The sequence below is a fragment of the Rhizophagus irregularis genome, chromosome 29 (assembly GCF_026210795.1).
Source record: "Rhizophagus irregularis chromosome 29, complete sequence".
NCBI classification, from domain to species: domain Eukaryota; kingdom Fungi; phylum Glomeromycota; class Glomeromycetes; order Glomerales; family Glomeraceae; genus Rhizophagus; species Rhizophagus irregularis.
This window is the reverse complement of record NC_089457.1, coordinates 1441681-1469039: the sequence shown is the minus strand read 5'-3', so window position 1 is coordinate 1469039 and position 27359 is coordinate 1441681. Positions and strand designations below refer to the sequence as shown.

At 28.1% G+C, this 27359-nt stretch overlaps 7 protein-coding genes across 7 annotated transcripts; 5 read left to right on the top strand and 2 right to left on the bottom strand.

Annotated features, from left to right (window-relative positions):
* Positions 1-586: 586 nt before the first annotated feature.
* On the bottom strand, positions 587-1847 carry OCT59_019673 (uncharacterized protein; the record flags this gene model as incomplete). Its single annotated transcript, XM_066143693.1, has 3 exons — positions 587-796; positions 859-1310; positions 1397-1847. The coding sequence occupies 3 exons, from the start codon at positions 1845-1847 to the stop codon at positions 587-589; spliced, it is 1113 nt and encodes a 370-aa protein (XP_066005419.1).
* Positions 1848-2494: 647 nt separating this feature from the next.
* On the top strand, positions 2495-3075 carry OCT59_019672 (uncharacterized protein; the record flags this gene model as incomplete). The annotated part of the gene is made up of 2 exons (XM_066143692.1): positions 2495-2976; positions 3045-3075. 2 exons carry the CDS (start codon positions 2495-2497, stop codon positions 3073-3075), a joined length of 513 nt encoding a protein of 170 aa, XP_066005418.1.
* Positions 3076-4317: 1242 nt separating this feature from the next.
* Positions 4318-6484, bottom strand: OCT59_019671 (uncharacterized protein; the record flags this gene model as incomplete). Its single annotated transcript, XM_066143691.1, has 3 exons — positions 4318-4338; positions 4412-4646; positions 4977-6484. 3 exons carry the CDS (start codon positions 6482-6484, stop codon positions 4318-4320), a joined length of 1764 nt encoding a protein of 587 aa, XP_066005417.1.
* Positions 6485-9929: 3445 nt separating this feature from the next.
* On the top strand, positions 9930-14002 carry OCT59_019670 (uncharacterized protein; the record flags this gene model as incomplete). Its single annotated transcript, XM_066143690.1, has 9 exons — positions 9930-10130; positions 10236-10305; positions 10408-10580; positions 10669-11044; positions 11124-12246; positions 12350-12373; positions 12472-12723; positions 12806-12975; positions 13052-14002. 9 exons carry the CDS (start codon positions 9930-9932, stop codon positions 13711-13713), a joined length of 3051 nt encoding a protein of 1016 aa, XP_066005416.1. The 3' UTR covers positions 13714-14002.
* A 3276-nt stretch (positions 14003-17278) lies between these two features.
* Positions 17279-17728, top strand: OCT59_019669 (uncharacterized protein; the record flags this gene model as incomplete). The annotated part of the gene is made up of 1 exon (XM_025326584.1): positions 17279-17728. The coding sequence occupies one exon, from the start codon at positions 17279-17281 to the stop codon at positions 17726-17728; it is 450 nt and encodes a 149-aa protein (XP_025175361.1).
* A 41-nt stretch (positions 17729-17769) lies between these two features.
* On the top strand, positions 17770-19809 carry OCT59_019668 (uncharacterized protein; the record flags this gene model as incomplete). The annotated part of the gene is made up of 6 exons (XM_025318733.2): positions 17770-18374; positions 18463-18486; positions 18561-18821; positions 18886-19049; positions 19140-19256; positions 19373-19809. 6 exons carry the CDS (start codon positions 17770-17772, stop codon positions 19807-19809), a joined length of 1608 nt encoding a protein of 535 aa, XP_025175362.1.
* A 2055-nt stretch (positions 19810-21864) lies between these two features.
* On the top strand, positions 21865-26176 carry OCT59_019667 (uncharacterized protein; the record flags this gene model as incomplete). Its single annotated transcript, XM_025318734.2, has 9 exons — positions 21865-22083; positions 22156-22228; positions 22306-22487; positions 22570-22900; positions 22969-24244; positions 24329-24352; positions 24425-24601; positions 24678-24841; positions 24917-26176. The coding sequence occupies 9 exons, from the start codon at positions 21865-21867 to the stop codon at positions 25585-25587; spliced, it is 3117 nt and encodes a 1038-aa protein (XP_025175363.2). The 3' UTR covers positions 25588-26176.
* Positions 26177-27359: the final 1183 nt, after the last annotated feature.

The following is a 27359-nucleotide window of genomic DNA, read 5'->3' as shown; positions in this document are numbered from 1 at the left end:
TACTTCGAGAAGGAAGATTCCATTATCCAGACAAATGCATCTTTTTTGCCGATCACGATTAACGATGTCCTCAAGTTTTTTGACATCTTTATACCAACTGGTGCTATGAAACCGATGCTGAGCCCCTTGCACCTCCAACGCAATTTGATATTTTTGGAAGAAAGCATCAAGCTCTAATCCATTCAGGAAAGGAGGGCGATATTCGATAATAGGTTCCTCATTAAGAATTTCCTTAGCTATCTGGATGCATCTGGTCTGGAATTTGCGATTTTTCTTAGATTCTCTTTCTGCCTGATCCTGCTCTAGTTTTAAAATTCTAGCATCTATTTCTGCCTGATCCTGCTTTAGTTTAGTGATCAAAACTTCAAACCTAGCTTTCTCATCAGTTATCTTAGCCTCAAGTTCAGTGATCAATACTTTAAGATCAGATGACATGATAGATAATATTTTCATACACGAAAGAATTATTCAATGTTACATATACGTGGTAAATGTAAAATTGCTTTATTAATACATGCAAAAAATAAATACAAAGGTTCGGGACGTAGCCCGCGATACATGACGTCTATGCTAATACTCTATCCTATTATTCTGTTTTTACCCGCTTCGATAAACCCTGTGATTCAATCTGACTATCAAACACCCACTTGATTTGCCCAAACAAGTCCTTGATAGGTTCTACCAAATCGTCATGGGTCAATATAGCCTTGTTGATTGGTAATGGAGAGGGAGACAACGAACTTAACAATACATCCACTTTTCCTTCACTGTTATTATCGGAGCTGGACGAAACTAGCTTGATTATTACCCAATCCACAGCAGTTGATACAATCCCGTACATTACGTCTTCCTGCAAACCTGCCGTATCATAAGTTCGTTTTTTAGGATTGCGCTGGATGGATGTCTGCAGTTGGATCGCATTCTGTGCAATTCCTTGTTGATGTCCTCTTTTTTCGCCTCGGTGATAGTGATAATGATATTCCCTATCTTTATAGCCCAATCAACAGGACCTTTGCCGTGACCTCCTGAGATTTCATACTGAGGATAAACCTTTATTTCACCTCCATATATTGATGCCACACCATAAATGATACGGGAAATATATTCACAACGGGTGGCTTCATTGGCGCTTGTGATGTGTTGGGATGTCTTGTGTAATCTCAAAAATTCACCTATAACTAGATTTCGGATTTCTTCTGGCGTTTCCTTAACACCTCCAGCAAAAGTAGGTAGTTCATTATAATCGTCTGCTTTCAGGCCGAAGAGTGACTTCATCTTATCAAACCTCCACGAGGAGAATGGTTGTTGCGCTGTTGTGGAAATACAAGATTAAAGCTGTTAGTATCTGTTGCGTAAATATAACGAAGAAACATGGCTAATATTAAACATTACTTACATGTGTCCAAGACAATTGGGAGGTCAACTTTGAACCCTTGAGACCAGATTATACATGCCAAATACTCATCATCTACCAAACGAATACGTTCCTTTCCGCTCTCACGATTTATGACAATATGCTCGTCCTCAGTTCCGTCTGGGAAAGTAAAACAAGTTCGAAGCCTCGTCTTCAAAGCTGACAAGGTTATTTGCCCACGAGTTACAGCCCACAAGAATTTCTCTGACTTACGCCCATACGTTGCGGTGCAGTGAACTTCTTTCGTCTCAACAGGACGCTGTACTATTATATGTATGTGCTCGTCGGCTGGCTGAGAGGTGAAGTGTTTACTAATCTTCGAAAGTGGAAGCAGTTCCACACCACCAAGCTCGTCCTTGATATTAACGTTTATTTTTGTGTTGACGGCGGTTAATTTTTCGTTTCTTCTTCGAAGGAAACGTCGACCTTCCATAGCTTAATGTCTTTGGCGTCAACGTTAGCGAAAGCTTGTGTATTTTTTTCCTTGATAGCGTCCCTGAGTTCACTAACCGCCTCTGTCTTGTTAATTTTAACGTTGAAAGCATTTTCATAAGGGTTTTCGCCTACGACCAAACAACTGAGAGTGATAGTTGACATAGCGCTTTTATAAGGAAATTTGGCTCGGATATAAAATAGTGTTACGTTCCGGAGTGAGATATAATTTATTTCTGGGATGGGAAAAAAACAAGCGCTAATATATGTTTTTATGTCGCACAGGCATTGCATCATTGCACGTGACCCGTTTCTCATATACGTTCGATAAAATAATACTTTATTTATGAAATAAAACGTTGCCGGAACCCGGCCTACAATACATAAAAATTGCGACTATATCGCTACATGGTACTGTGAATTATTAACGGGAATATACGGTGACATGGAAGAATTCTGCCTCAGGTGGTTGATTAAAAAAATCAGAAATCAAAGTCTGCGATTGCATAGGCCTTTCAGAAACGCTACCGGGATTAATTTGACGAATGCTTAGAGAGTTAGTTACCCGGTCTTAAATTGAGGTTGAGGAAAAACTTATTATCAATTACTGGAGTATATTTAGGTCCGCCTAGACAAGCAAAAAAAGCAATGAGAAGATTCTTATGTGATGCACCAAAACCGACAAACCCGATTGAAACACAATATATACAAAAAACATTTATTGAATCAGTTGAAATACTTTCTAATTCATCTAAATATGATGTATTTAGTCCGAAACATAGTCCAAATTTCTTTAAAGTAAAATCTTTTTATATTAATAAAGGTAAAGCATTAAATGAAACGGCTATAAATGTTTTGGTAGATTATTTGGATGGAGCTAAATGCACTACTCTTGCTTCATTCGATTTATATGGTGGGGATATAAATGATGTTTATTATGATAAGACTTCATTTATACATCGTAATGCACTTTATTGTTTACAATTGGAAGCTAATTGGAAATATAAAGAACGAGATGACCAATGTGTTAAAGAAATAAATGATTTCGGAAAAGAGTTTCAATCAAATTTTACTTTTCCTTTTAGTTATCAAGGTTTCATTGATAGAGAATTAGATAATTTGCAAGTAAGGTATTACGGTAATATTTTTGGAAAGTTGATTGATATAAAAAAGAATATGATTCTTGTAATTTATTCAGGTTTCCTCAAAGTATTCCTGTAATGATATAGAATTATAATGTAATATAATTAATTATAATAAAAAATAAAGAATTTTGGTACGGTTATATGTCGGTACGTGGTAAAAATTTTTAATATCGTTTCACGTGCGAACTTTCCAAATTCTTTAAAATTTTATTTTATTAAACATTCCATGGTACTTTTTTATTCTAAATGGTATTTTTTTTGCTTAAACAGGTTAAACGTTAAAGTAAAAAAAGTGATTTCAATATTTTTAAATGACAGTTTTCATACGCCTAGGTATGACCTTTTGACATTCACGTAATCAATTTTGCGTGATATTAAGACTACATGTATATCGAAGGTCCAAAGCAACTTTGATTTTCACATTGGTTTAACTTTATTTAGTATATTTTAGTGTTACACTTTACTAGAATTAAAAATGATAATCCGGTTTTGATCAAATAGCACATATCATGAATTTCATTCAGCCAATCATATTCATCATTTTCATCGAACGACTGTCATCCCGCCAAAAAAAACTTTGATCCTATTTTGTTTAAATCCAGATTTTAATCGAATGACCAGATTACAAATGACCGGATCACACTTCTAACTTTTAGTATAATCGATTGCTTATAAAATCGAACGAATAAAATAAAAATAATTATTATCATATTAAGCAAATAAATATAAAAATATTTACCATCAGTAAAACAATAAAATGTATGAATAAAAAATTAATAACTAAATTCATTCAATTAATTAAGCTATGCATTGATTAGTATACACTATACAGTCTATACATCACATGGAATGAGCGTTAATCACGTGCACGACAGACGTGCCGAACGCCGAACGTAAAAGTCCTCCGTTCCGCTTCGGATGTCATAGTACCCGTCAAAGATCTGCAAGAACGACTTTATAATATATATGGTTTTTTTGTGGCTTCAAAATAATTTTAGCTTTATTATTTATATATATATAAAAATAAATGCGTTTAATAACTATAAAAAATTATTGAACGACATGTAAATTTTTAGAATTTGATCGATATCTGTTATTCAAGATAATTTTTCATGTGTTCTTCTTTAGCGGACAATTTAAATATTTTTCAAATACATCACATATTTTAAAGATTTTTAATTAAAAATAAAAAATTTTTATTGTTTGATAAACCTAATCCTAAATTTTCTATCTTAAAAAATAAATAATAATAAAAATATTTTTAAAAAAAAATGATCAAACAAAACATTTTAATCATATTCGTCATATTCGTATGACTAATCAGTTTCATGTAGATTCATGTAGAGCCTAATAAAAAAACAAATCAAATCAATATGTAAATTAAATATAATAAAGTAAGTAAAAAAATAGAAATAAATACCTTTGGAGTTATCAAAGAGTGCAATTTTAGATCATCTTCTTTTAAAGTCTTTTTGCAAATGCAATTATCTTTACAATTTTCTTTACCTTTCATATATTTTATTTTAATTTCATTCTGCTTTTGTTTTAGGAAAATTGGAGCACAATTATCTTCACTAGAATGTAAACTAATGTATTTTGGTATTACTGGTTGTGAAGAATGAGTGTCATCATCATTGGGTAAAGGGACAGAATTCCTAAAATTAAAAGATAATATTTTATCAATGATAGAATTTCTACAATTAAAAGGTATTATTTTATATTCATTACAATCAGGATAATTTGAGATAATGAGCGTGTGAAAAGTAAATCCTGGTAATTCAACATAATGATTTTTCTTTAAACAATAAGAAAATGTGTATGTCCCAAAACTATTACTCTCTTGATAATTGAAAAAATGATGGCCAATGACAAGAGAATCAAGAGAAGGTTTCAATTCTCTTAGTACTGGAATTCCTATACAAATATGTTCTTCGTATTCTTTGTATTCTTTAGTAAATGAATCTTTAAAAATTTTTTTACAATACATCGATTTTGATGCCTCAATTTTATTTTCTATTACTTCAAAGTGAATATTAGAATCTGAATTAACGAAGTCGAAATTTATATCATAACCAACAACCATCAGTCCGATTTTAAGGTTATACTTTGGTTTTTTAAAATTAGAATTTTGAATACAATGAATTATGAGTCTCGGTTTCTTATTTGGTATCCAAAGGATTTGACAATTAAAAAAATCATTTTTTGAATCATCAGTATCGATAACAGTAGCAAAAATATTGCATTCGGCATCTTCTTTTTGAATAATATCCGCTATATGTGGTGGCACATTTTTTAATTCAAAACTTTTTTTTTCAGGCAGATAAATATAATCTTCTCCTGGATCATTATAAAGAATTCTCTTTCCAATAGATTTGAAGATTCTTTTACGTAAATCATAAGGTAAAGGTCGGAAAATGCTAACAGGTTTTTTATATTCCGTACAACCCCAACTTTCAAAATCATTTAAAGATTCAATCCAAGTTTTTTCATCAAATTCTTCAAGGCTATTAGGTTGCTTACTTCCAATTAATTTAAATAGTTCATTTTTAGAACGCTTAAATTTTCCAATTGAATTTACAGCATTCTTTTTTGCTTCAGTTTTTGAAGCAGGACTACTTAAATTCATACCAAATTCTTTCTCATTTTCTTTTAAAGTTTCTTGTAAACTTTCTTCTCCCTCAAAATAAATTTTTCCTCCCAAAAGAACTTCATTTGAAATGAATCGACCAAATTCTTTAGTAATTTCCTTAAATTCTTTTCTAGGATTTGCAGATTTTATAGCCATTTCTATTTTATTACGAAATTTTTCAGTTGGTTTAAGATGATGATAATTTATTTTTTCTAAATCTTCCTCAAATAATTTTAAAGACACTTTGTTATAAAAGGTAAAATTACACGTTGAGCTAATTTCAGATTTAGAATTTGTACTTTTCGTTTTTCCAAATGATAATCCAAAATTTGCAAAGTTTTGTACATCAATATCACTACTTAAAGATAATAACGTTTTTATCATCTCACTTTCATTTGAATTATATTCATATTTTCCTTTTCCACATCCTTCAGCACCAAATTCCTCTAATTTATAACCCCCCTCTATGTCAAAGGATTTTTCACTAGCTACCTCAATTCCACTAGGAGTTATGGTACGCCCATATTCTAATTTACAATGATCTATCAAAAATCTCACATTAGGAGTCGAATTTTTTACTAAACATAAAATTTTATCATTACCACTTGTTTCTATAATATCATCTAATTTCCAATCTTTTTCTTGTTCCCTTGCTATTACATTGCTTTTCGCTGCAAACAAATGTATATCTTTCATTGAAATTACCGAATTTTTTTCAAGTTCTTGACGAATATTTGATAATTTCTCGTTAGGATTTAAACGGACTAACACTGAATGAAATCCATCTTTTTGGACTTTTAATTTAACTTTGCCATCTTTTTCAATTTTTTCTTCAATAATTTTTTTAAACTTCATTTTACTCATTTTATTAAAATTTAACTACTTTTGTTTGGTTTTAGTTTTTTTTTTTTTTTAAAAAAAAAAACCCCTATATATATGACATTTCTGTAGATTTCCGGCGTAACCCACCTTGTGTATTATAAATTATATAAATTGGATGATCATTTCTAAAAATAAAAATAAAAATAATCAAAATGTACAAGGGCGCTAATGCATAAAATGAATGGGTGAGTGATACAAGTCATACAACAATTTAATTTTATGCGCTAACTACATTTGAGTAGTATAATAGGTCGGGATTTATAAAGTTTGTGCACGTGACCATAGTGACCATAGTACATTATTTGTCACCTACTCGTTTCCGTTTTTATGGGATGATAAATAAGTAAATAACTTGGTGGGTAAATTAGTTAAATCTAGAATGTACTATGAATATGAAAAGAAACAAAAAAAAAAATATGAAAAAATGAATACCTGCCCGACCGTCTAAAAAAAGTACATTTAGGTGAAGGAGAGGGAAAATAGATGTTAGTCAATGTATTCACGTGAGTCTTGTTACTTTGTGGTACGATATTGAATAATTGTATCTTGTATACTAAATACTTAGGATATGAAAGGACTCCATTTTTAATCTTTTATATATACGTGAATGGATCTGACAATTCTGACGCCAAAATGGACTTAGGCGAAACGGCGAAACGTATCGTAACCCCAAACATGACTTAATATGAAATTTTTAAAAAAATTGTTTATATAACTTTAACTGAAGTAATTTAATGATTTAATATTTTCATATTCGAATTGTTTTTTTTTTCTTAATTTTGCTTACCTCATACTTTTTATTTTTCTTGCCGGAGGACTCTTCGCAGAAGCCATTTCATCGAAAGGATGTTTCGCCGAAGGGACATTTCATCGAATGGAAATTTCTCTAAATAGACATTTCGCCGAATACTTTTCCTCCGAATCATCCATTTCACCGAAATCTACTTCACCGACCGCCGAAATGACTTTTTATCATTAAAAATTCAATCTAATACCCGATTTCTTATTGATAAATATTAAACTATAAATCGAAATAAATTAATAATGTTTTTAGTAACAAGATTTTGTAAATATCATATGGATATTTTGGAAAATATGATTTTAAATTTTCGGCGAAATGGCTTCGGTGAAATGTGTTTCGGTGAAATAGACTTCGGCGAAAATCCAGGATACCCAGGTCCAATTAGGATCATGAGTATTTATTATTATTATTTTTTATAATATTGTGCTAGCAATCATATTAATTCTAAGTGAGTTATTCTCATTACAATTTAACTTTAATTAAACCGATGAAAGTAATTGTTTTACGAGAGAAATATTCATAGCAATTTATTGCAAAAAAAATTGGAATAGTATTAATAATGAATATTATAGTAATTGAGCAAGAAGTAGTATCGATCTTTATGCCATAAATTATTTCGAACAATATGGTAGCTTTTTTTGCTTTTATAAATTTTATCTTTTTTTTTTAGTTTTCTTCGTTCTAATTACATTATTTATTTAATGATTAAAATATACAATAGATAAGAAAATGGAATAAAATCTCATAAAATTGAAAGATCAATTTTAAATAAATGATAAGTTGCAATATAACGTAGGGAAAGAATTATTAACCTTAATTTTTCTTTTTTATTTCCTATTTAATTATTTAATTTAGTTTTTTTTTCGTTTTTTATTTCTTATTGTTTATATGAAAGTTATTAGAGAGAGAAATAAAGCATTTAACAAAAAGATATTGTCCAATAATAGAATTTTAATAAATAAGAGTTGATGTATCGCCCCACTTGTTATTCGTGGGGCAATGAGAGAGGTTTATTTGACTACCTATCAGGGAAAAACTATTATAGTAAAAAATAGGTTAGGTAGGACTAAAAAGGAAAAAATAAAAGTAAATATTTCTTTTAATAATCATTTAGTAAACTCGTAAAAAATTTTTTTTTTTTTTTTTTTTTGTAGCAAGACGTTATAGATAATAATACTTTATTGAAAGAATATAGTAATTATTTTAAGTTTCAAAAGCATAATAATATATGGAGTCATAAGAGAAGATTGATTGGTGTTGGAATATGTTCCAAACGGAAATTTATCAAATTATCTTAGAACTCATACAGTGAGATGGAGTTTTAAAACCAGAGTTTGCAGGGATATAGCGTGTGACTGTAATAATAATAACGTTCTACATTTCGATCTTAAACCGGAAAATATATTATTAGACCAAGGTTTGGTCCAAAATTGGTATTTCAAAAACAGAGTCAAATGATATTAGACAATGGAAAAGCCGGTGGTACTATAAACTATGTGGCTTCTGAACGTGTTTGTAGAGATATTAAAATGAGAGATTTTTTTGACAAGTACGTATAATAATTCGAATTTAAATATCTTTTTTTCGTAATTTATTCTTCTACATCATTTGGATTAATATTATGGTCAGTAAATAGTTCTCCACTTTTACGAATTATTCTTAATAATAATAAATTTTATATTAACTAAATAAATAACTTTCATAGTTGCAAAAAGCGGTGAGCACCTCTATGAAAGTGTAGATGATGAAGATATTAAAGAACAGAAAAGAAACGCCCATTCAATATATCGATTGTTAAATTTCACTTTAATAAATAAAGTGGTCCATTTAAATTTAATTTAGAAGAATTTGTAAATATTTTACTTAATGTTTCTAATAAATATAATAATAGAAATAAAGTATATTAAAGGACTAATCGAACTTGCCAACTATTAAACAATAACAAAAGCTTATCCTCATACAGTCAACTCTCTCTAAGAGCACTCTCCCTAAGTGTACGTATTATACGTATTATATATTTCTAAGTATATAAGAGATCATATAAAATTTCTCTCTCTAAATGCACACCCTCTCTAAATGCACGTTTTTCAAATTTTCATTATGGTCCCAAGGGGGGTGCACTTAGCAGAAAGAGTTGACTATAATAATTATTTAACGAAAATTTAATATTATGTACCGTAGCATCAATGATAAACCTTTTTGAGTAAATTGTGATATTTTACTCAACAATTTTGTCGTTAGTCCAATCAAGCATTGTTCATTGATCCAATTTCTTTTATTAAATTACGCAATTTTTTTTTTTAAAAAAAAATTATTCTAAAAAAAGTTGATCCTTTGTATATATTCCATATATTTTTTGTAAAGATAGCATATTTAAAGAATTATAATCTCAAATCATGGAAATTATTCGACTTGCTATATTTTTTCGGATTTTTTAATGGATATACTGTATAATGGAAGATTTAAATCATTTAGTAGTAATAAATTTTATATCATATGTAATCTGATTTGTGTCGTCATTGGTATTCGATGATCGACAATTGTATTACCGTTGTACAGCATATGTTGTATAATGCCCAATAAATTCAAATTTTTTTTTTTTTTGAACTCTATTTTTAATACATAATGTCAAATACCGTTAGTTGGTTAGAAAATTCAATATCCGATGGTAGCATCAATCATTTTAATTATTCGGACTTTAAAGATATAAAGTCTATAGGAAGTGGTTCATCCGGAGACGTTTATTGTGCTACTTGGAAAAATCGATTTATCGCTTTGAAATCTTATAATAATGATGAACAAACCCTTGAAAAAGTTGTTAAAGAGGTACATAAAAAAAAAAATTTTTTATGTAAAAAAAATTTTGTTTAATTATTTTTTGAAAAATTTTATATTTAAAAAGAACTATTTTATTTGTATTTATCCTAAAAGATAAAATTTCATAGAAGAGTTGATATTCATGAAAATATTTTAAGATTTTATGGGATCACTCGTGAAACTGGTAAGTTTTAAAAGAAATAATATGATTGTTAATGATTATAAAATAAATTTTAACAAATAAAATTTATAATATTTTTATTATTATTATTATTATTATTATTAGATGCAAAGAAATATTCTTTAATTTTTGAATACGCTGATAGTGGTACATTAAATACTTTTTTAGAAAATCATTTCAATAAACTTGATTGGAAAGATAAATATCAGTTAGCGTTACAATTGGCAAGTGCTGTAGAATGTATTCATTATCATAGTGGCATTGTTCATTGTAATCTGGTAATATATTGATTTCGTTAATTTAACTCGTTAATTATAATTATTTATTATTCTAATATACAAAATCTAAATCTTTTTTATTAAAAAGAATGCGAACAGTGTACTTATACATCAGAAAAAGATTAAATTATCAGACTTTGGTTTATCAAAAATGGTTGGAGAAATATCAAATAATAAATCAAAAGTAAATGGAATGATATCTTATATAGATCCAAAAAGTTTCGAAATTGACGATAATATTATTAATCAAAAAGACGATGAATTAAATGAAAAATCTGATGTATATAGCGTTGGAGTTCTTATGTGGCAAATCTCAAGTGGACGTAAACCATTTTCTCTAAAAGGTTCAAAAGATACAAATGATGATTATAATAATGATATAAGTTTAGCTTTAGCCATATTAGATGGAAAAAGAGAAGAGGTTATTGATGAAACTCCCGATGTGTATCGTAATTTATATCAAGGTAATTAATAAATTATTATATTATTTTTTTAAAAAAAAAATCAAAAATAAATTAATCTTATTTTATTTTATTTACTTAGAATGTTGGAAACTTGAACCAAATGATCGTCCAAATATCCAGGAAGTTGTATCAACTCTTAAACCAATTGTCAATCCAATTATTAGCAGAGAAATAAAAAAACTTAAGCCTGAACGTGAATGTTCATTATCAACACGTTCTATTGAAATTTGCTCTATCATATACCCTTATCTTCCTTTGATAGCAGCAGTGGCTTCACTTACGCAGCAAACTGTAAAAGCATATAAAAGTGCTCAGTATAATAAGAAAACATGTGCAGCATTGATTGAAAGAGTACAAGCAGCTGAAATAGCTGTTCAAGCATTAAATCGGCGTAAACAAGAAAATGAAAGTAAATTTCGAAAGCAATCATACTATATTTCTTTCGAAAAATTCGTTGCTATTTTAAGAGAAATTAGAACATTTGTTCAAGATGTAACTCATTTATCTGGTTATAGAAAATTTAATTCGAGTGATCATATTAAAATAATGTTTCAACAATTAATCATAGATTTTGATAATATTGTTGGTGACTTGCAATTGTCAATGGTAAATGCTAATGATGAAGAAAGAAGGATAGATATCGAAATCTTACAAGAAGATATGTTTGAAATGACAACATTTTTGGAAAAAATTGAAGGTGGCGTAACAACGTTTGATAAAAAAATAAGTAACGTTTTTGAACATATTTTAACTTTAAAAAACAAATCATCTGAAAGAGGTTTTAATCCTATTATCAATAAAATTGATTCAAATGAGTTATTTGAACCAATTGATAGTCAGGGTAAAGTTGTTAATAAATACAAAATACATAAAAAACGTTATAGAGGTCAAGATGTGGCATGTAAAATCATTGACGAATATGATCAATTTAACAAAAATGATCAACCATGGATGAAATCCAAATTAGAAACGAGTTTAAATAAAGTTCGTGCGGAATTAGCAATTTTGAGTAATTTAGGAAAATGTGATTATATTATTAATTTTTATGGATTATGTGAAATGGATGGAAACACTTTGGGTGTATTCGGATGGACTGAAAATGGAAATTTGAAAGAACTATATGAGAAATTTGATATCGGATTGTCTCGAAAATTAAAAATTGCATTAAATATTTGTCGCGGAATTACTTTTCTTCATGGATGGTAAGTAAAAAAAAAAAATGCTAAAATAATTGAAATTCTGAATTTAAATTACTAATTAACTATCTATATTATTATTATACGATCACCTAAACAAAATCCATAGTCACATTTTACATCATGATATTAGGTAGATATTTAAAGTTATAATGCCAAGACATACTACTAGTTAGTATACTATTAAAATTTATTGAATAATTGTTAATTAAAGTCAATTCTTAACGTTAGATGCGAAAATATATTAATAACCAAGAATCTAGAACCAAAAATTTCAAATTTCAAATATAGTCGTGCTTTACATGACAACGCTACTCATGTCACACAAATCATTCGTTGGTTAGCTCCTGAGAGAATGAATTCAAAAAAGATAAATCAAGAAATTGCTAAATTAACACAACAGGTGCTGAATAAAGAAGAAGGGTTAAAAGAAGGGAATGAAGATGAACATGTTCCTTATACTATACAATGTGAGATATTTAGGTAAATATATATATATGTAATGAAAAATTGACTTATTTTGTTTTGAATTATTTTAAACTATATAAATTTACTGTTATCTTAGTTTTGGAATGTTACTTTGGGAATTAGCTTTTCAGAAAATCCCATACCTTCGTATGGAAATATCTGAAATTCAAAAACATGTATTAAATGGTGAAAGAGAAAAGGTAAAATTTGTACATTCAAAGAATTCGCATGGCGTTGAAAAGGAATATGGCAACATAATTAAAGCTGGTATGTTTTTATTAAAAATTTATTTATTTTAAATGATATTAATTTATTAATTTAATGTTAAATTTTACAATTTTAGCTTGGCAATCGGATCCATCACTTCGCCCCGAATTAAGTTATTTATTCAATGATCTTGAAAATTTGAGTTCTACCTTCACTTCAGAAGATTCAAATGGAGGTTTAAAACCGAAAAAAAATGAAATTGAAATAGCGTCAATTGATTTGCGACCAGGTACGCCAGAAGTAGGGATAGAACAAATTATTTCTCCAATGATGAAACTTGAAGATGGAATAACGGCTCATAAAAATGGAGATCGAGAGAAAGCTTATGATTGTTTTGTAAAACATGCTGAAATAAATAACAAAGTTGCAAAATATTGGTTAGGTTATTATTATTTGGAAGGTTACATTGTTGAAAAAAGTTTACAGAAAGCAATCGAGCTATTTAAAGAATCAGCGGATAGAGGAGTTCCTGATGCCCAATTAAGATATGCGTTTGCTTTATCAGAAATTAGTCCACGTAAATTTAATGTAAATGAATTTGTAAGGTATTTAACCATGGCTGCTAATAATGAAAATCATGCTGCTCAATATAATTTGGGTGATTTATATTATAATGGAAAATTGGGTATACCAAAAAATGAAGAGAAAGGGTTAAGTTACTTAAAATTGGCGGCTATTAAGGGTCAACCAAAAGCTCGTGCTATGTTAGATAAGTTAAAAATTAATCATTTTGTTTAATATGATGTAAGAAAGTTTTAGATTTTTCATTATTAGTACGTCCTGTGGAGTAATTAATGGTGCCCAATAATTTCTCCGAATATTTAAATTTTGTTCGTTATTGTAAATTATTTGTTTTATATGAAACAATTGCGTAAGTTTTTCCGATTAATAATTTAAAAAGAAAGTACCCTCTTGCTATCATCAAATATTCAATAATAGCGATTTTATATTAATATGTACTCACTTTCTGAAATACACATTAAAATATTACATATAATGAATTGTATCAATTGTTTCAAGTCTTAAATTTTTACGTGTTTTGTTTAGTAAAATATTAGTTAGAAATATCTCTAAATTTATACATACGTACTTTCGAACCTATTAAGAAAAAAAGTAATATAAAGGGGTTAACGGCTCAAAACCGGCAAGTAAATTTCCATTTCCACCATTTTTCAAGATTGGGCAATTTGCAAAGACGAATTTATGAATTTAAAAATCCCACCCTAACATACTATGTACTGAACATACTGTATGCGAGACGTTTATTTTCAAAATTAGAAATTTGGTCTCCGATTGTATGAATTCCAATTGACCCACTCAATTAATTGAACTCACCTCAATTTGACATATCGAGTTGTAATCTTTGCTCACCGTTTTCAAATTACAAATTTAAAATTATTAAATAATTTTTTTTATCTATAATCTTAAATATTTCTAAAGGAAACATGATATATTTAAGACGGAACCCACCCCGTTGCGTAATCATAAAAAAGTGACTAGTGCTTATTTAAACGAAATTTAACGTAACCAATGATCCAAAAATTCGAGTTCTTCTTTTCATTTCAGAAAGTTCATCTAGATGAAAAGAAATGATGTAGAATGAGAAAAATGAATCTTTGAATGTTTGTAGACATAAAGAAATAAATAACAAAGTTGCAAATATCAGCAATAATTAACTTGACGATACATCAAATGTTAGTTATTATTAATTTTTATTATTATTATTTCATTTCCATAACTTTTATTGAAAGGCTTCTGAATATACACTATAATTTCTGGTTTCGAAATGGTATATCTTATTGTGATTAGTATTCGAATATCAATATTCGTCTGGTTGTTGCCCAGTTCGTGTCTTGTAATCAAATATAACAGGCTATACCATTTTGAAAACAAATAATTTGCAATATCTATCTCTGGCTGTTTAACAAGGCTTTTCGTGATATTATTTGTTTATGCTGAATGATACAAGTAGGTAATTGGAATTGATAGATATAATTTGTAGATTTTGGATTATCAGTCAAAAGTTCACAAATAAAAATTTAACGAAAAAGTTAATTCAATATTGTAATGTGTATAACTTTGCTACTTTAATCGTAATAATCCACATGTTAATAAATATATCTTATCGCTCTGGTACAGTCGAGCATAAAATCGGATTCGGATTTAGTTACAAATTCCAAATCAAATTCTAATTAGGGTTAAAATTCGTAATTAATTCATGGTCTTTCATTATGAACGTTCCAGTTTTTTTAGCTTTTTTAATTCCATCAGAGCTCATAGTACGTTCATAATCTAAACTTTTCATTCAAAATATTCAGATATAAATGTGACTTATTGAATTTTTTTATTAATTCTAAAATTTTTTCTACCGGAAAATCTTCAAAAATTCATTGCCTTCTTTTTTTAAAACAATAATATATCGATATCGATAATGGTATTTGAGTTTTTTTTACGAATATCTGAGAAATTATATTTACTGGTGGCTATTGTGAATCGTTTGTAATTTTAATAATTATCATAAGGGAGAAATTCTTTTTTTTTTAGTAAAATGTAAAATATTATCAATGCGCACAAAGTCTAATATTTTACGCCAATGTAACATGAATTTTATATCTTTTACACGCTAAATTTATACTGAACGAAATGATAATAACTATTTTATATGTAAAGAATTCAGCAATTTAAAAAAAATCGGAGATGGAACTATCTAATTTTATTGAGTTTATTTTGTATATTCACGGAGAAAATTCCGTATCTACACCTTCTTAGTAATTAAATGTTAAGAAAATTTAACACTCTTCTTAATAAGGAGAAATCAAATGACTTTTACATCTTTTAATAAGAAATTTCGTACCTTACAACTTTCACACTATCCTAATAATAAATCTCAAAAAATAACAATATTAAAACATGTTACGTGTTTTTACTGTATTTTACTCTTAATGCTTAATAAAATAAAAATCAAATAAAATTTTCACTTTATTAATTATTTGTATTGTTAACTTTATAAGTAAGTATATATGCAGTATACTGTATACTTTAAAGTATGAAATGTTGTTTTTTATGTTTATTAAAAAGCATATTTTAAAAAATGCGATTAATAACATGTGGGGTAGAAAAGGTGAAAAATCAATCCACACATAACCATTAAAACCAGCCAGATTGTGCCATTTGCGTAGCACAATCTGGATACTATAATAAGTATATAATTTAAGTAGTAAATTTTTTTATTATTTAAATGATTTTCGTTTAAAAAAATGTCAAAATTTACAGCTTTGACTCTTATTCCCATTCCCTTTCTTCTTTTACCACGAAACTGATATATAATAGGTACCGTACATACTATAAGTATTTAATAATTTATTATAAATTTAATAAAAAGTTTAATAATTTTTGTTTCCTTTTATGTAGTCTACCACTCTCTACTTATACGTTCCTCATTTATCTTTTATAACCTTTTTTTTGAGAAAGGAAATATGGGAATTTAAGCATCCTTAGAAACGAAACTCAAGACGAACTATAATGAGAATAATAATAATGATCTTTTAACTGTCATCGAATGGATTGCTAATACCACACAGGACATGCTCAGTAAAATATTGTATGTTTTAAATATTGCACTACTCTTTTTTTTGTATTGTCTAGCTTTATTTCTTTGGATCAGTAATACAAGTAAACACTACCGTCATCTGTCATCCAAATAACAATCCAATAACTGGTCATGACATTGGTGACAACAATTTGCACAATTTGCGAAATTCTGATAATTCGTATACTTTAACCTCTTTATGATCTAATTTTACTAAAATATTTTTATGGTATAGTGATGAAAAAAAATTAAAATTATATATGTAACAAAAGATAAATCTTTAGATAGTATGTGCATTACTAGCAAATAACGTAAAAATAAACATTATGAAGTACGAAGAAATATTTTCGTTATGATATTGTTGTCACAAAGTTCAATTTACGAGAAATTTGTTAAATTCTGCTTTATTGTGAAGTTCATTCTTGATCTCTGTAATGCGTCAATGATCAAGTCCGATACTACATTAAAGGGATAAATCTCAAGGGGTAAATTAAGTATAGAATTCCCAAAAATTATTTTTCAGCTGGCAATAATTTTCAGTGGCATTTAATCGAGAATGTTTATGTAGTGATCATTTGTCATGTGACAATTTATCAATTTTTTTAAGATTTGATCGTTTAAGAGAATTTGAGCGGATAAATTTTAACTAAAGTTGAGAAATTTTTATTATGGTAATGGATAATAAATAATTTAACTTCCAAATCAATAAGTAACATGTCAAATGAGAAATCTTTTAAAGACACAGACTCTCTTAAAAATTCTAGATTAAAAGAAGCTAAAGATACTATAGTAGACACTTCTAATTTTGCCTTAGAAGCCGTAAGTAATATAGGAGAAGCTGTTGGACCTTATCTTCCTTTGATAACAGCAGTAGCTTCACTTACACAACAAATCGTAAAAGCATATGAAAGTGCTCAATATAATAAGAAATCATGCGCGGTATTGCTTGAAAGAGTACAAGCAGCTGAAATAGCCGTTCAAGCATTAAATCGGCGTAAACAAGAAAATGAAAAAAATTTTCGCAATCAATCATATTATTATTCCTTTGAAAGATTTGTTGCTATTCTGAGAGAAATTAAAGGATTTATTCAAGATGTAACTCATTTATCTGGCTATGAAAATTTATTTCAAGTGTTCACATTAAAGAAAGATTTCAACAATTAATTACAGATTTTGATAATGTTGTAGGGGATTTACAACTGGCAATGGTAATTGCTAATGAGGATGAAAGACGGTCGGATATCGCTATGTTACAAGAAGATATTGACGAAATGACCAAATTTTTAGAAAAAATTGAAGGTGGCGTGACAACAATTGATAAAAAGATTAGTAATGTTCTCGAACACATCTTAACTTTAAAAGGCAAATCATCTGAAAGAGATTTCAACCCTATTATCAATAGAATTGATCCAAATGAGTTAAGAGAACCTGTTGGTGGTAGTCAACCAGTTGTATCATCACGTAACAAGCATAAGATACATAAAAAACTTTATAGAGGACAAGATGTGGCATGTAAACTTATTGCCGAGGAACAAAATAAACCTGATAAATCTGACAAATCATCAGAAACAGTTACACCAATTCCAAGTAGGGTTCATTCTGAATTGGCAATTTTGAGTAATTTGGGGAAATGTGATCACGTTATTAATTTTCACGGATTATGTGAAAAGGATGGAAGCGTTTTAGGTGTATTTGGATGGGCAGAGAATGGAAATTTGAGGGAACTATATGAGAAATTTGATATTGAATGGCCTCGAAAATTAAAAATTGCATTAAACATTTGTCGTGGGATTACTTTTCTTCACGCATGGTTAGTAAAAGTGCAATTTGATTGATATTATGAATCTAGATTACTAACTATATTATATTTCTCACAATTACCTGAAAACTTGATGTAGTCAAATTTTACATCATGATATTAGGTAAAATATTTACTTTATACTTGAATTCATGTGAATTTGAATAATGATAATTAAATTAAAATGTTCAACATTAGATGTGAAAATATATTGATAACCGATAATCTGAAACCAAAAATTTCGAATTTCAAGTATAGTCGTGCTTTACAAGCAAATACTACCAACATTGGGAATATTACACAAGTCGTTCGTTGGTTAGCGCCTGAGAAAATGATTTCAAAGAAAACACAGACAGCAATTGCAACCGCTGTTTCAGCAGCACAACAGGCACCGAAGAAAGATGAAGGTAAGAAAGATGATGATTATGTTCCATATACCATACAATGTGAGATATTTAGGTAAATATATAGCATTGAAAAGTGACTTATTTTTATTAAATTAATATGTGTTCTGTTATTTTAGTTTTGGAATGTTACTTTGGGAATTAGATTTTCAAAGATTTCCATACAAAGATATGGAAATTTCTGAAATTCAAAATCATGTATTAAATGGTAAAAGAGAACATTTAAATTTTCCTTTCAGTTCATATGGAGTTGAGAAAGAATATGGTAACATTATTAAAGCTGGTATGGTTTATCTTTTTTAAAAAGAATAATTTAGTAAATTTATTTACTCTAAGTGAAATTAATAATTAAATGTTAAATTTGCATTCTTAGCCTGGCATTCGGATCCATCTCTTCGTCCAGAATTAAGTTATTTATTCAATGATCTCGAAAATTTGAGTTCACCTTTAATTTCAGATCGTTCACCTAGAGGATTAAATCCGAAAAGAAGTGATATGGAAGCAACACCTATTGAATTGCCACCAGGAAATACAGAATTCGATTTAGGCCAAATAGATTCTATTTTGCTAATGATGAAACTTGAAGATGGAATATCAGCTCATAAGATGGGAGACAGAAAAAAGCTTTTGAATGTTTTGAAAAACATGCTGAAATAAATAATAAAGTTGCAAAATATTGGCTAGGTTATTATTATTGGGAAGGTTATGTAGTTGATAAAAATTTAGATAAAGCAGTTGAGTTATTTAAAGAAGCTGCTGATAAAGGGGTTCCTGATGCCCAATTAAGATACGCGTTTGCTTTATCAGATAAAAATGGTCCACTTAAATATAATTTAGAAGAATTTGTAAAATATTTAACTATGGCGGCTGATAATGGAAATACTGCAGCTCAATTTAACCTGGGTGATTTATATTTCAATGGAAAATTGGGTATTTCAAAGGATGAAGAGAAAGGTTTAAGTTATTTAAAATTGGCAGCTATTAAGGGTCAACCAAAAGCTCGTGCTATGTTAGATAAGTTAAAAATTAATTACCTCGTTTAATGTGATGTATTTAGTAATAAGATTTTTTTTAAGTTTATGGATAATTTACCCTTTACAATGAAGATGTCCACAGTCCACTATATTTAAAACTACAAGGCCTGTAATAAGATATTTTTATGACATTATTGGAAAATTATTATATTAGAAATAAAAAGGGTTATTTGAAATTTAATTTGATAATATCTTTTTGATTTTGTTGTGATTTTGCATAACAAAATTTGAAAAATTTCATTTTTCGATTATCCACTTAATATTCAGAGAAATCGATAAAATTCGTGTTATCTTTGTCGAGGACAATTATACAGTATATTGGATCAAAATAATGAATTTGTGATGACCGTCAGGGAAAAGATTGTTGATGGAATGTCTATATTCTCTTAAATCATTCCTTAAATTTAATACCCCTTATATTTAATACCATTTAAAGACAATAATAATATAAATTTTTGATAACACATTTCTTATACAGTATTATCACGTGATTCAATTTTACGTTGATGAACTCAATTTTACAAATTTTTTTTTATACTATTCTAAATTTTTTTTCCATTTTAAACGATCCTTAATTTATATACAAAAACCAATAATAATCAAAGTTTGTTTTTATTACTTATTATTTTTTAAAAAAATTGCTTTATAGTATTAATAATAGTATTAATAATATGTGATCTATTATATTCAATATCCTATAAGATTATAATTTTGTTTATATTTGGCACGTTATACTATTAATAATTAATTTATTTATTGCCAGAATTTCCATACTAGCAATAAATGGTGTAAAATAATGCATATAAGCAAATTAATAAATTTATTATGATCATATAAGGCTACCAAAAAATATAATCATTATTAAGCATTTTATTATTCAATAGAATAGTTCAGTTCAGATTTTTGATCACAAAATCTATTAATCAATCATTTAAGCAGAATTGAGTTGGATCGCAAAATATAAATTTTTAATAATAACCGATTAACATATTGTTTTTGAATTGTAATCAAAATAAGAATTGAACAGGCCTAAATAAACGCCTAATATTATACAGTAATACCTCTATAAGTGCCCCTCTATAAGTGCACACACTATATAAATTCTCTTTAAGTGCATAGTGGGCCCGGTCCCAACTTATAAGAAGAGCTCAATATTTTACATTTTTACTCTCTATAAATGCACACCCTCTCTAAGTGCACATTCTACTATTTTTTTACTATGGTCCTAAGGGGATGCACTTAGACTGTAGTATAATTGTTATAATTATATGCCACTGCATGGCAGCCAATCACATCTACATTTATATTGAATACTCCATACTAATAACTATCTATTATAATAAATTATGGATAATATTGATCGTCAATTCGTCATTAATTAATTTAGGTATTATATTCAATATATATTTATATTCTATATAAAAATAATATTTCATTAAATATCTCTGGCTGACTGGCTGTGGTGCAATTTTTCGGTATGATCTAGGTAAAGATGGTCATAGAACAGATTGAGGACTAATAAAATAGCAAATTTTGGTCTTGATCAAATCAACCGTTTTAAAGCATGTAGCATCTAAGGTATAAAATGCCATTTTTTATGATTTTTACCAGTAATGATCCTAGGTTCAAGCTCAAATTTTGCTACTTTGCGGTCTTTAGTATATCCCATTGTGCTACAAAATTTCAAGGGTACAAATATTGTAAAAATCGGCCCGAATAAAAAAGATCCTTCTGACCATCTTTAGATCTAGATCTAGGGGATAAACGGGTTACACAAATACATGGTTCTTTTAAGGCGATTTTCCATCACTAACATAGCACAATTTTTTAAAGAAGTTTTTTAAATGTGAAAAATAATTTTCCAATGCGCACATATGCACAAATGATATTTTTCATACACTGGATCACGGATTGAACTGAAGGCATTATAAATTATGATTATTTACCACAATTTACATAATCACATTCTATAAAATTTTTCATATTCCTGACATTTTTGTAGACAATTATTTTTAGGTTATTTAATGACAAATCGAAGTATTTATCAATATAGAATTAAACAGGATGTCAAATATTACAGAAACTTCAAATATTGACGTCGAATGGTTAGAAAAGTCAGTTTCTGATGGACGTATCAGGTATTATGAACCTTCAGACTTCAAAGATATTAAACCAATAGGAAGAGGTTCATTCGGGGATGTCTTTCGTGCTAATTGGAGAAATATTTCTTTTGCTTTGAAATCTTTTAATGATGAACAAACTCTTAAAGAAATTGTTAAAGAGGTATTATATTTTATATTTTATATCTTTGATTAAATAAACCAAACTAAAAACTTATTATTTATTATGGCACAGTTAAAAATGCAACAGAATGTTGATTCTCATGAAAATATTTTACGATTTTATGGAATTACTAAACTTGCGACAAGTAAATTTCAAAATATAAAATAACTATTGTATAAAAACAATACCATATTTAACAAATAAATGATTTTTAAATTTTAGATTCAGCTTATCAAGCAATAAAATATTCTTTAGTTTTGGAATATGCTGATGGTGGTACATTAAGGGCATATTTAAAAAAGCATTTTAATGAACTTAATTGGGATGACAAATATCAGTTAGCATCACAACTCTCAAGTGCTGTAGAGTTTATACATGAATGTGATATTATTCATCGTGATCTGGTAATATTAATGATCTTTACATATTATCATATTTATTATAATTATTAATTAATTAAGTAATTTGATTTGATTTGATTTGTAGCATTCAAATAATATACTTATACGTAAAAAAAATATTAAATTGGCGGACTTTGGTTTATCAAAAAAAATTACCGAAGCAACAAGCAATTCAAAAGTATTTGGTTTAATACCTTATATAGACCCAAAAAGTTTCAATATTAAGGGTAATAAATATACATTAAATAAAAAGTCCGATGTATATAGCACCGGTGTTCTTATGTGGGAGATCTCAAGTGGATATCAACCGTTTTATGGGGAAGATTATGACGTAAGTTTGGCCTTGGCTATAATTGACGGAAGAAGAGAAAACGTTATTGCTGGAACCCCTAGTGCGTATAGTAATTTATATAAAGGTAAATATTAATTATATTATTGCTTTTTTTAGGCATTTAAAAAAATCAATTTTATTTTATCTATATAGAATGTTGGAAATGTGAACCAGATGAACGTCCAGATATACAAAAAGTAGTTTTAATCCTTAAATCAATAACTTCTCCCGAAAAAAATGATATAATCATGGATGATAACAATGAAGAAATAGACAACTGTGAAATAGATAAATTAGCTTCAAAATCATGCGAGTTAATGATGAATTTTAATGACTGTTCATTAAATAATGTATCAAATCTTATTGATGTATCTACAGATAGCATAAGTTCACAAAGTATTATACCTAATATAGTTCAAGTTGATGATAAAGCATATTCTACCAAAATTGCTTTAGAAAGTATAATTAATTTAGGAGAATCTGTTGTTCCTTATCTTCCTTTAATAACAGCAGCAACTTCAGTTATAAAACAAACTGTAGAAGTATATGAATATGCTCAGTATAATAAGAAATCATGTGCAGTATTGGTTCAAAGAGTACAAGCAGCCGAAGTAGCATTAAATCATTATAATCAAGGAAGTGTAAAAAATTTTTGCAAACAATCATATTATTATTCCTTTGAAAGATTTGTTGCTATTTTGGAAGAAATTAAAGGATTTATTCAAGATGTAACTCATTTATCTGGCTATAGAAAATTTATTTCAAACGATAACATTAAAGTAAGATTTCAACAATTAATTACAGACTTTGACATTGTTGTTAGTGACTTGCAATTGATAATGTTCATTGCTAATGAAGAGAAAAGAAAGAAGGATATCGATATTTTACAAAAAGATATTAATGAGATGACCAGATTTTTGGAAAAAATCAATGGCGGTGTAACAACAAGCGATAAAAAAATTAGCAATATTTTTGAATACATCATAACTTTAAAAGGTAAATCACCTGAAAAAGTTTTTAACCCTATCATCAATATAATTGATTCAAATGAGTTAAAGGAACCTGTTGGTGGTAGTCAGCCAGTTGTATCATCACGTAATAAGTATAAGATACATAAAAAACTTTATAGAGGTCAAGATGTAGCAAATAAACTTATTACCGAAGATAAGTTTGACAAATCATCAGAAACAGTTCCATCAATTTCAAGTAGGGTTCATTCTGAATTGGCAATGTTGAGTAATTTAGGGAAATGTGATTACATTATTAAATTACATGGATTATGTGAAAAGGACGGAAGCGTTTTAAGTGTATTTGAATGGGCAGAAAATGGAAATTTGAGAGAATTATATAAGAAATTTGATATTGAATGGCCTCGAAAATTAACAATTGCAATAAATATTTGCCGTGGAATTACTTTTCTTCATGGGTGGTTAGTAAAAAAGTGTAATTTGATTGAATTCTGGATCTAGAATACTAACTATATTTCTCACAATTACCTGAAAACTCGATATAGTAAAATTTTACATCATGATATTAGGTAATTATTTAATTTATACTTGAATTCATGTTGAATTTGAATAATGATAATTAAGGGAAATCTCAACATTAGATGTGAAAATATATTGATAACCAATAATTTGGAACCCAAAATTTCGAATTTCAAGTATAGTCGTGTTTTACAAGCAAATACTACCGACATTGGGAATATTACACACATCGTTCGTTGGTTAGCTCCTGAGAAAATGGATTCCGGGAATCGTTATACTGTACAATGTGAAATATTTAGGTAAATATTTTCATTGAAAATTGACTTATTTTTATTCAAAGATATTCTAAATTGATATAAATGTTCTACTATATAGTTTTGGAATGTTACTTTGGGAATTAGCTTTTCAAAGATTTCCATATAAAGATATGGAAATTTATGAAATTAAAAAACATGTATTAAGTGGTAAAAGAGAGAATTTAAATTTTCCTTCTAGTTCATATGGAGTTGAAAAGGAATATGGCAACATAATTAGAGCTGGTATGTTTACCTTTTGTAAAAATAACAATTGAGTGAATTTATTTATAACATTAAATGTTAAATTTACATTTTTAGCTTGGCTATTTGACCCATCTCTTCGTCCTGAATTAAGTTATTTATTCAATGTTCTTGAATATTTGAGATCTCCTCTTATTTCAGATCGTTTACCCAGAGGACTAAATCCGAAAAGAAGTGATATGGAAGTAACACCTATTGAACTTCCACCAGGAGATATAGAATTCGATTTAGACCAAATGGATTTTATTTTGCCAATGATGAAACTTGAAGATGGAATATCAGCTCATAAGATTGGAGACAGAAAAAAAGCTTTTGAATGTTTTGAAAAACATGCTGAGATAAATAATAAAGTTGCAAAATATTGGCTAGGTCATTATTATTGGGAAGGTTATGTAGTTGATAAAAATTTAGGTAAAGCAGTTGAGTTATTTAAAGAAGCTGCTGATAAAGGGGTTCCTGATGCCCAATTAAGATACGTGTATGTTTTATCAGTCAAAAATAGTCCACTTAAATTTAATTTAGAAGATTTTGTGAAATATTTGACTATGGCGGCTGATAATGGAAATACTGCAGCTCAATTTAATATAGGTGATTTATATTTCAATGGAAAATTGACTATTTCAAAGGATGAAGAGAAAGGTTTAAGTTATTTAAAATTGGCAGCTATTAAGGGTCAACCAAAAGCTCGTGCTATGTTAGATAAGTTAAGAATTAATTACTTCGTTTAATGTGATGTATTTAAAAATATTTATTTTAAGTTTATGGATAATTTACCCTTTACGATGAGATGTCCACTATATTAAAACTACAAGGCCTGTACTAAGATAGTTTTATATGACATTATTGAAAAATTATTATTTATTATAAACAAAAAAGGTTATTTGAAATTTAATTTGATAATATCTTTTTGATTTGTTGTGATTTTGCATAACAAAAATTTAAAAAGGCGACGAGAAATTTCATTTTTCGATTATCTAATATTCAGAGAAATTGATAAAATTCGTGTTATCTTTGTCGAGGAAATAAATTACAATTATACAGTATATTGGATCGTGATGAGAAAATGAATTTGTGATGACCGTCAGTTGATGGAATGTCTATATTCTCTTAAATCATTCCTTAAATTTAATACCATTAATAATGATCACATTTCTTATACAGTGACACCTCTATAAGTGCACCCTCTATAAGTGCACGCACTATATAAATTCTCTTTAAGTGCACGGTGGGCCTGGTCCCAACTTATAAGAGCTCTTAATATTTTACTCTCTATAAATGCACACCCTCTCTAAGTGCACATTCTACTATTTTTTTACTATGGTCCCAAGGAGGGTGCACTTAGAGAGGTGTACTACGCTGTATTATCACGTGATTCAATTTTACGTTGAAAAATGAAAATAACAGATAATTATTAATTTCTAACAAATTCGGTAAATTCGGCAAATTCGGCAAAAATAATGCTACGGAATGCTACGCGCCTAAGACTATTGGTTTTTTTTTACATTTTAAACGATCCTTAATTTATATACAAAAACAATAATAATTAGAGTTGTTTTTATTACTTATGTAATTTTTGATATTTTTTGCTTTTTAGTATTAATAACATGCATGTTATTTATTATATTCAATATCCTACAGTATAAGATTATAATTTTGGTTATATTTTCCACGTTATACTATTAATAATTAATTTATTTATTGCCAGAATTTCCTAAATAATGCATAAGCAAATTAATTAATTTATTATCATAAAGCTACTAAAAAAGTTAATCAATATTAAGCATTTTATTATATTTTATTATTCAATAGACTAGTTCAGTTCAGATTTTTGATCACAAAATCTATTAATTAATCATTCAATCTAAATATGTAATTAAATCAGAATTCACAAAAATTTTTAAAACCTGATCAAAAATCTGATCAATAATCCATACTAATAACTATATATTAATATTAATTAATTTATTTAGGTATTATATTCTAAAAATTTTAAATTCAATTTGATAATTTATATTTCATTAAATATCTCTGGCTGACTGGTTCTAGTGCAATTTTTCGGTTGTATGATCTAGGTAAAGATGGATTGAAGACTAATAAAATAGCAAATTTGGTCTTGATCAAATCGACCGTTTTAAAGCGATGTAGCACCTAAGGTATAAAATGCCATTTTTCCTGATCTTTTATGATTTTTATTACCAGTAATAATCCTAGGATTAAGCTCAAATTTTGCTACTTTGCGGTCTTTGGTATATCCACAAAATTTCAATGGTATAAACATTGTTACTATTCCTAAAGACTGGCCCGAATAAAAAAGACCCGAGCCACCCGACTGACTTGGGGGATAGATAAACGGGTTACACAAATACATGGATCACTCCGGGAATGTGCACATTTTTTTTAGGGCCGGTAACACAATTTTTTAAATTTAAATGTGCACACTGCACACGAAAATTATTTTTGTATAGTTGTGCACAATTTTTAAAAAAATTTTCCAATGTGC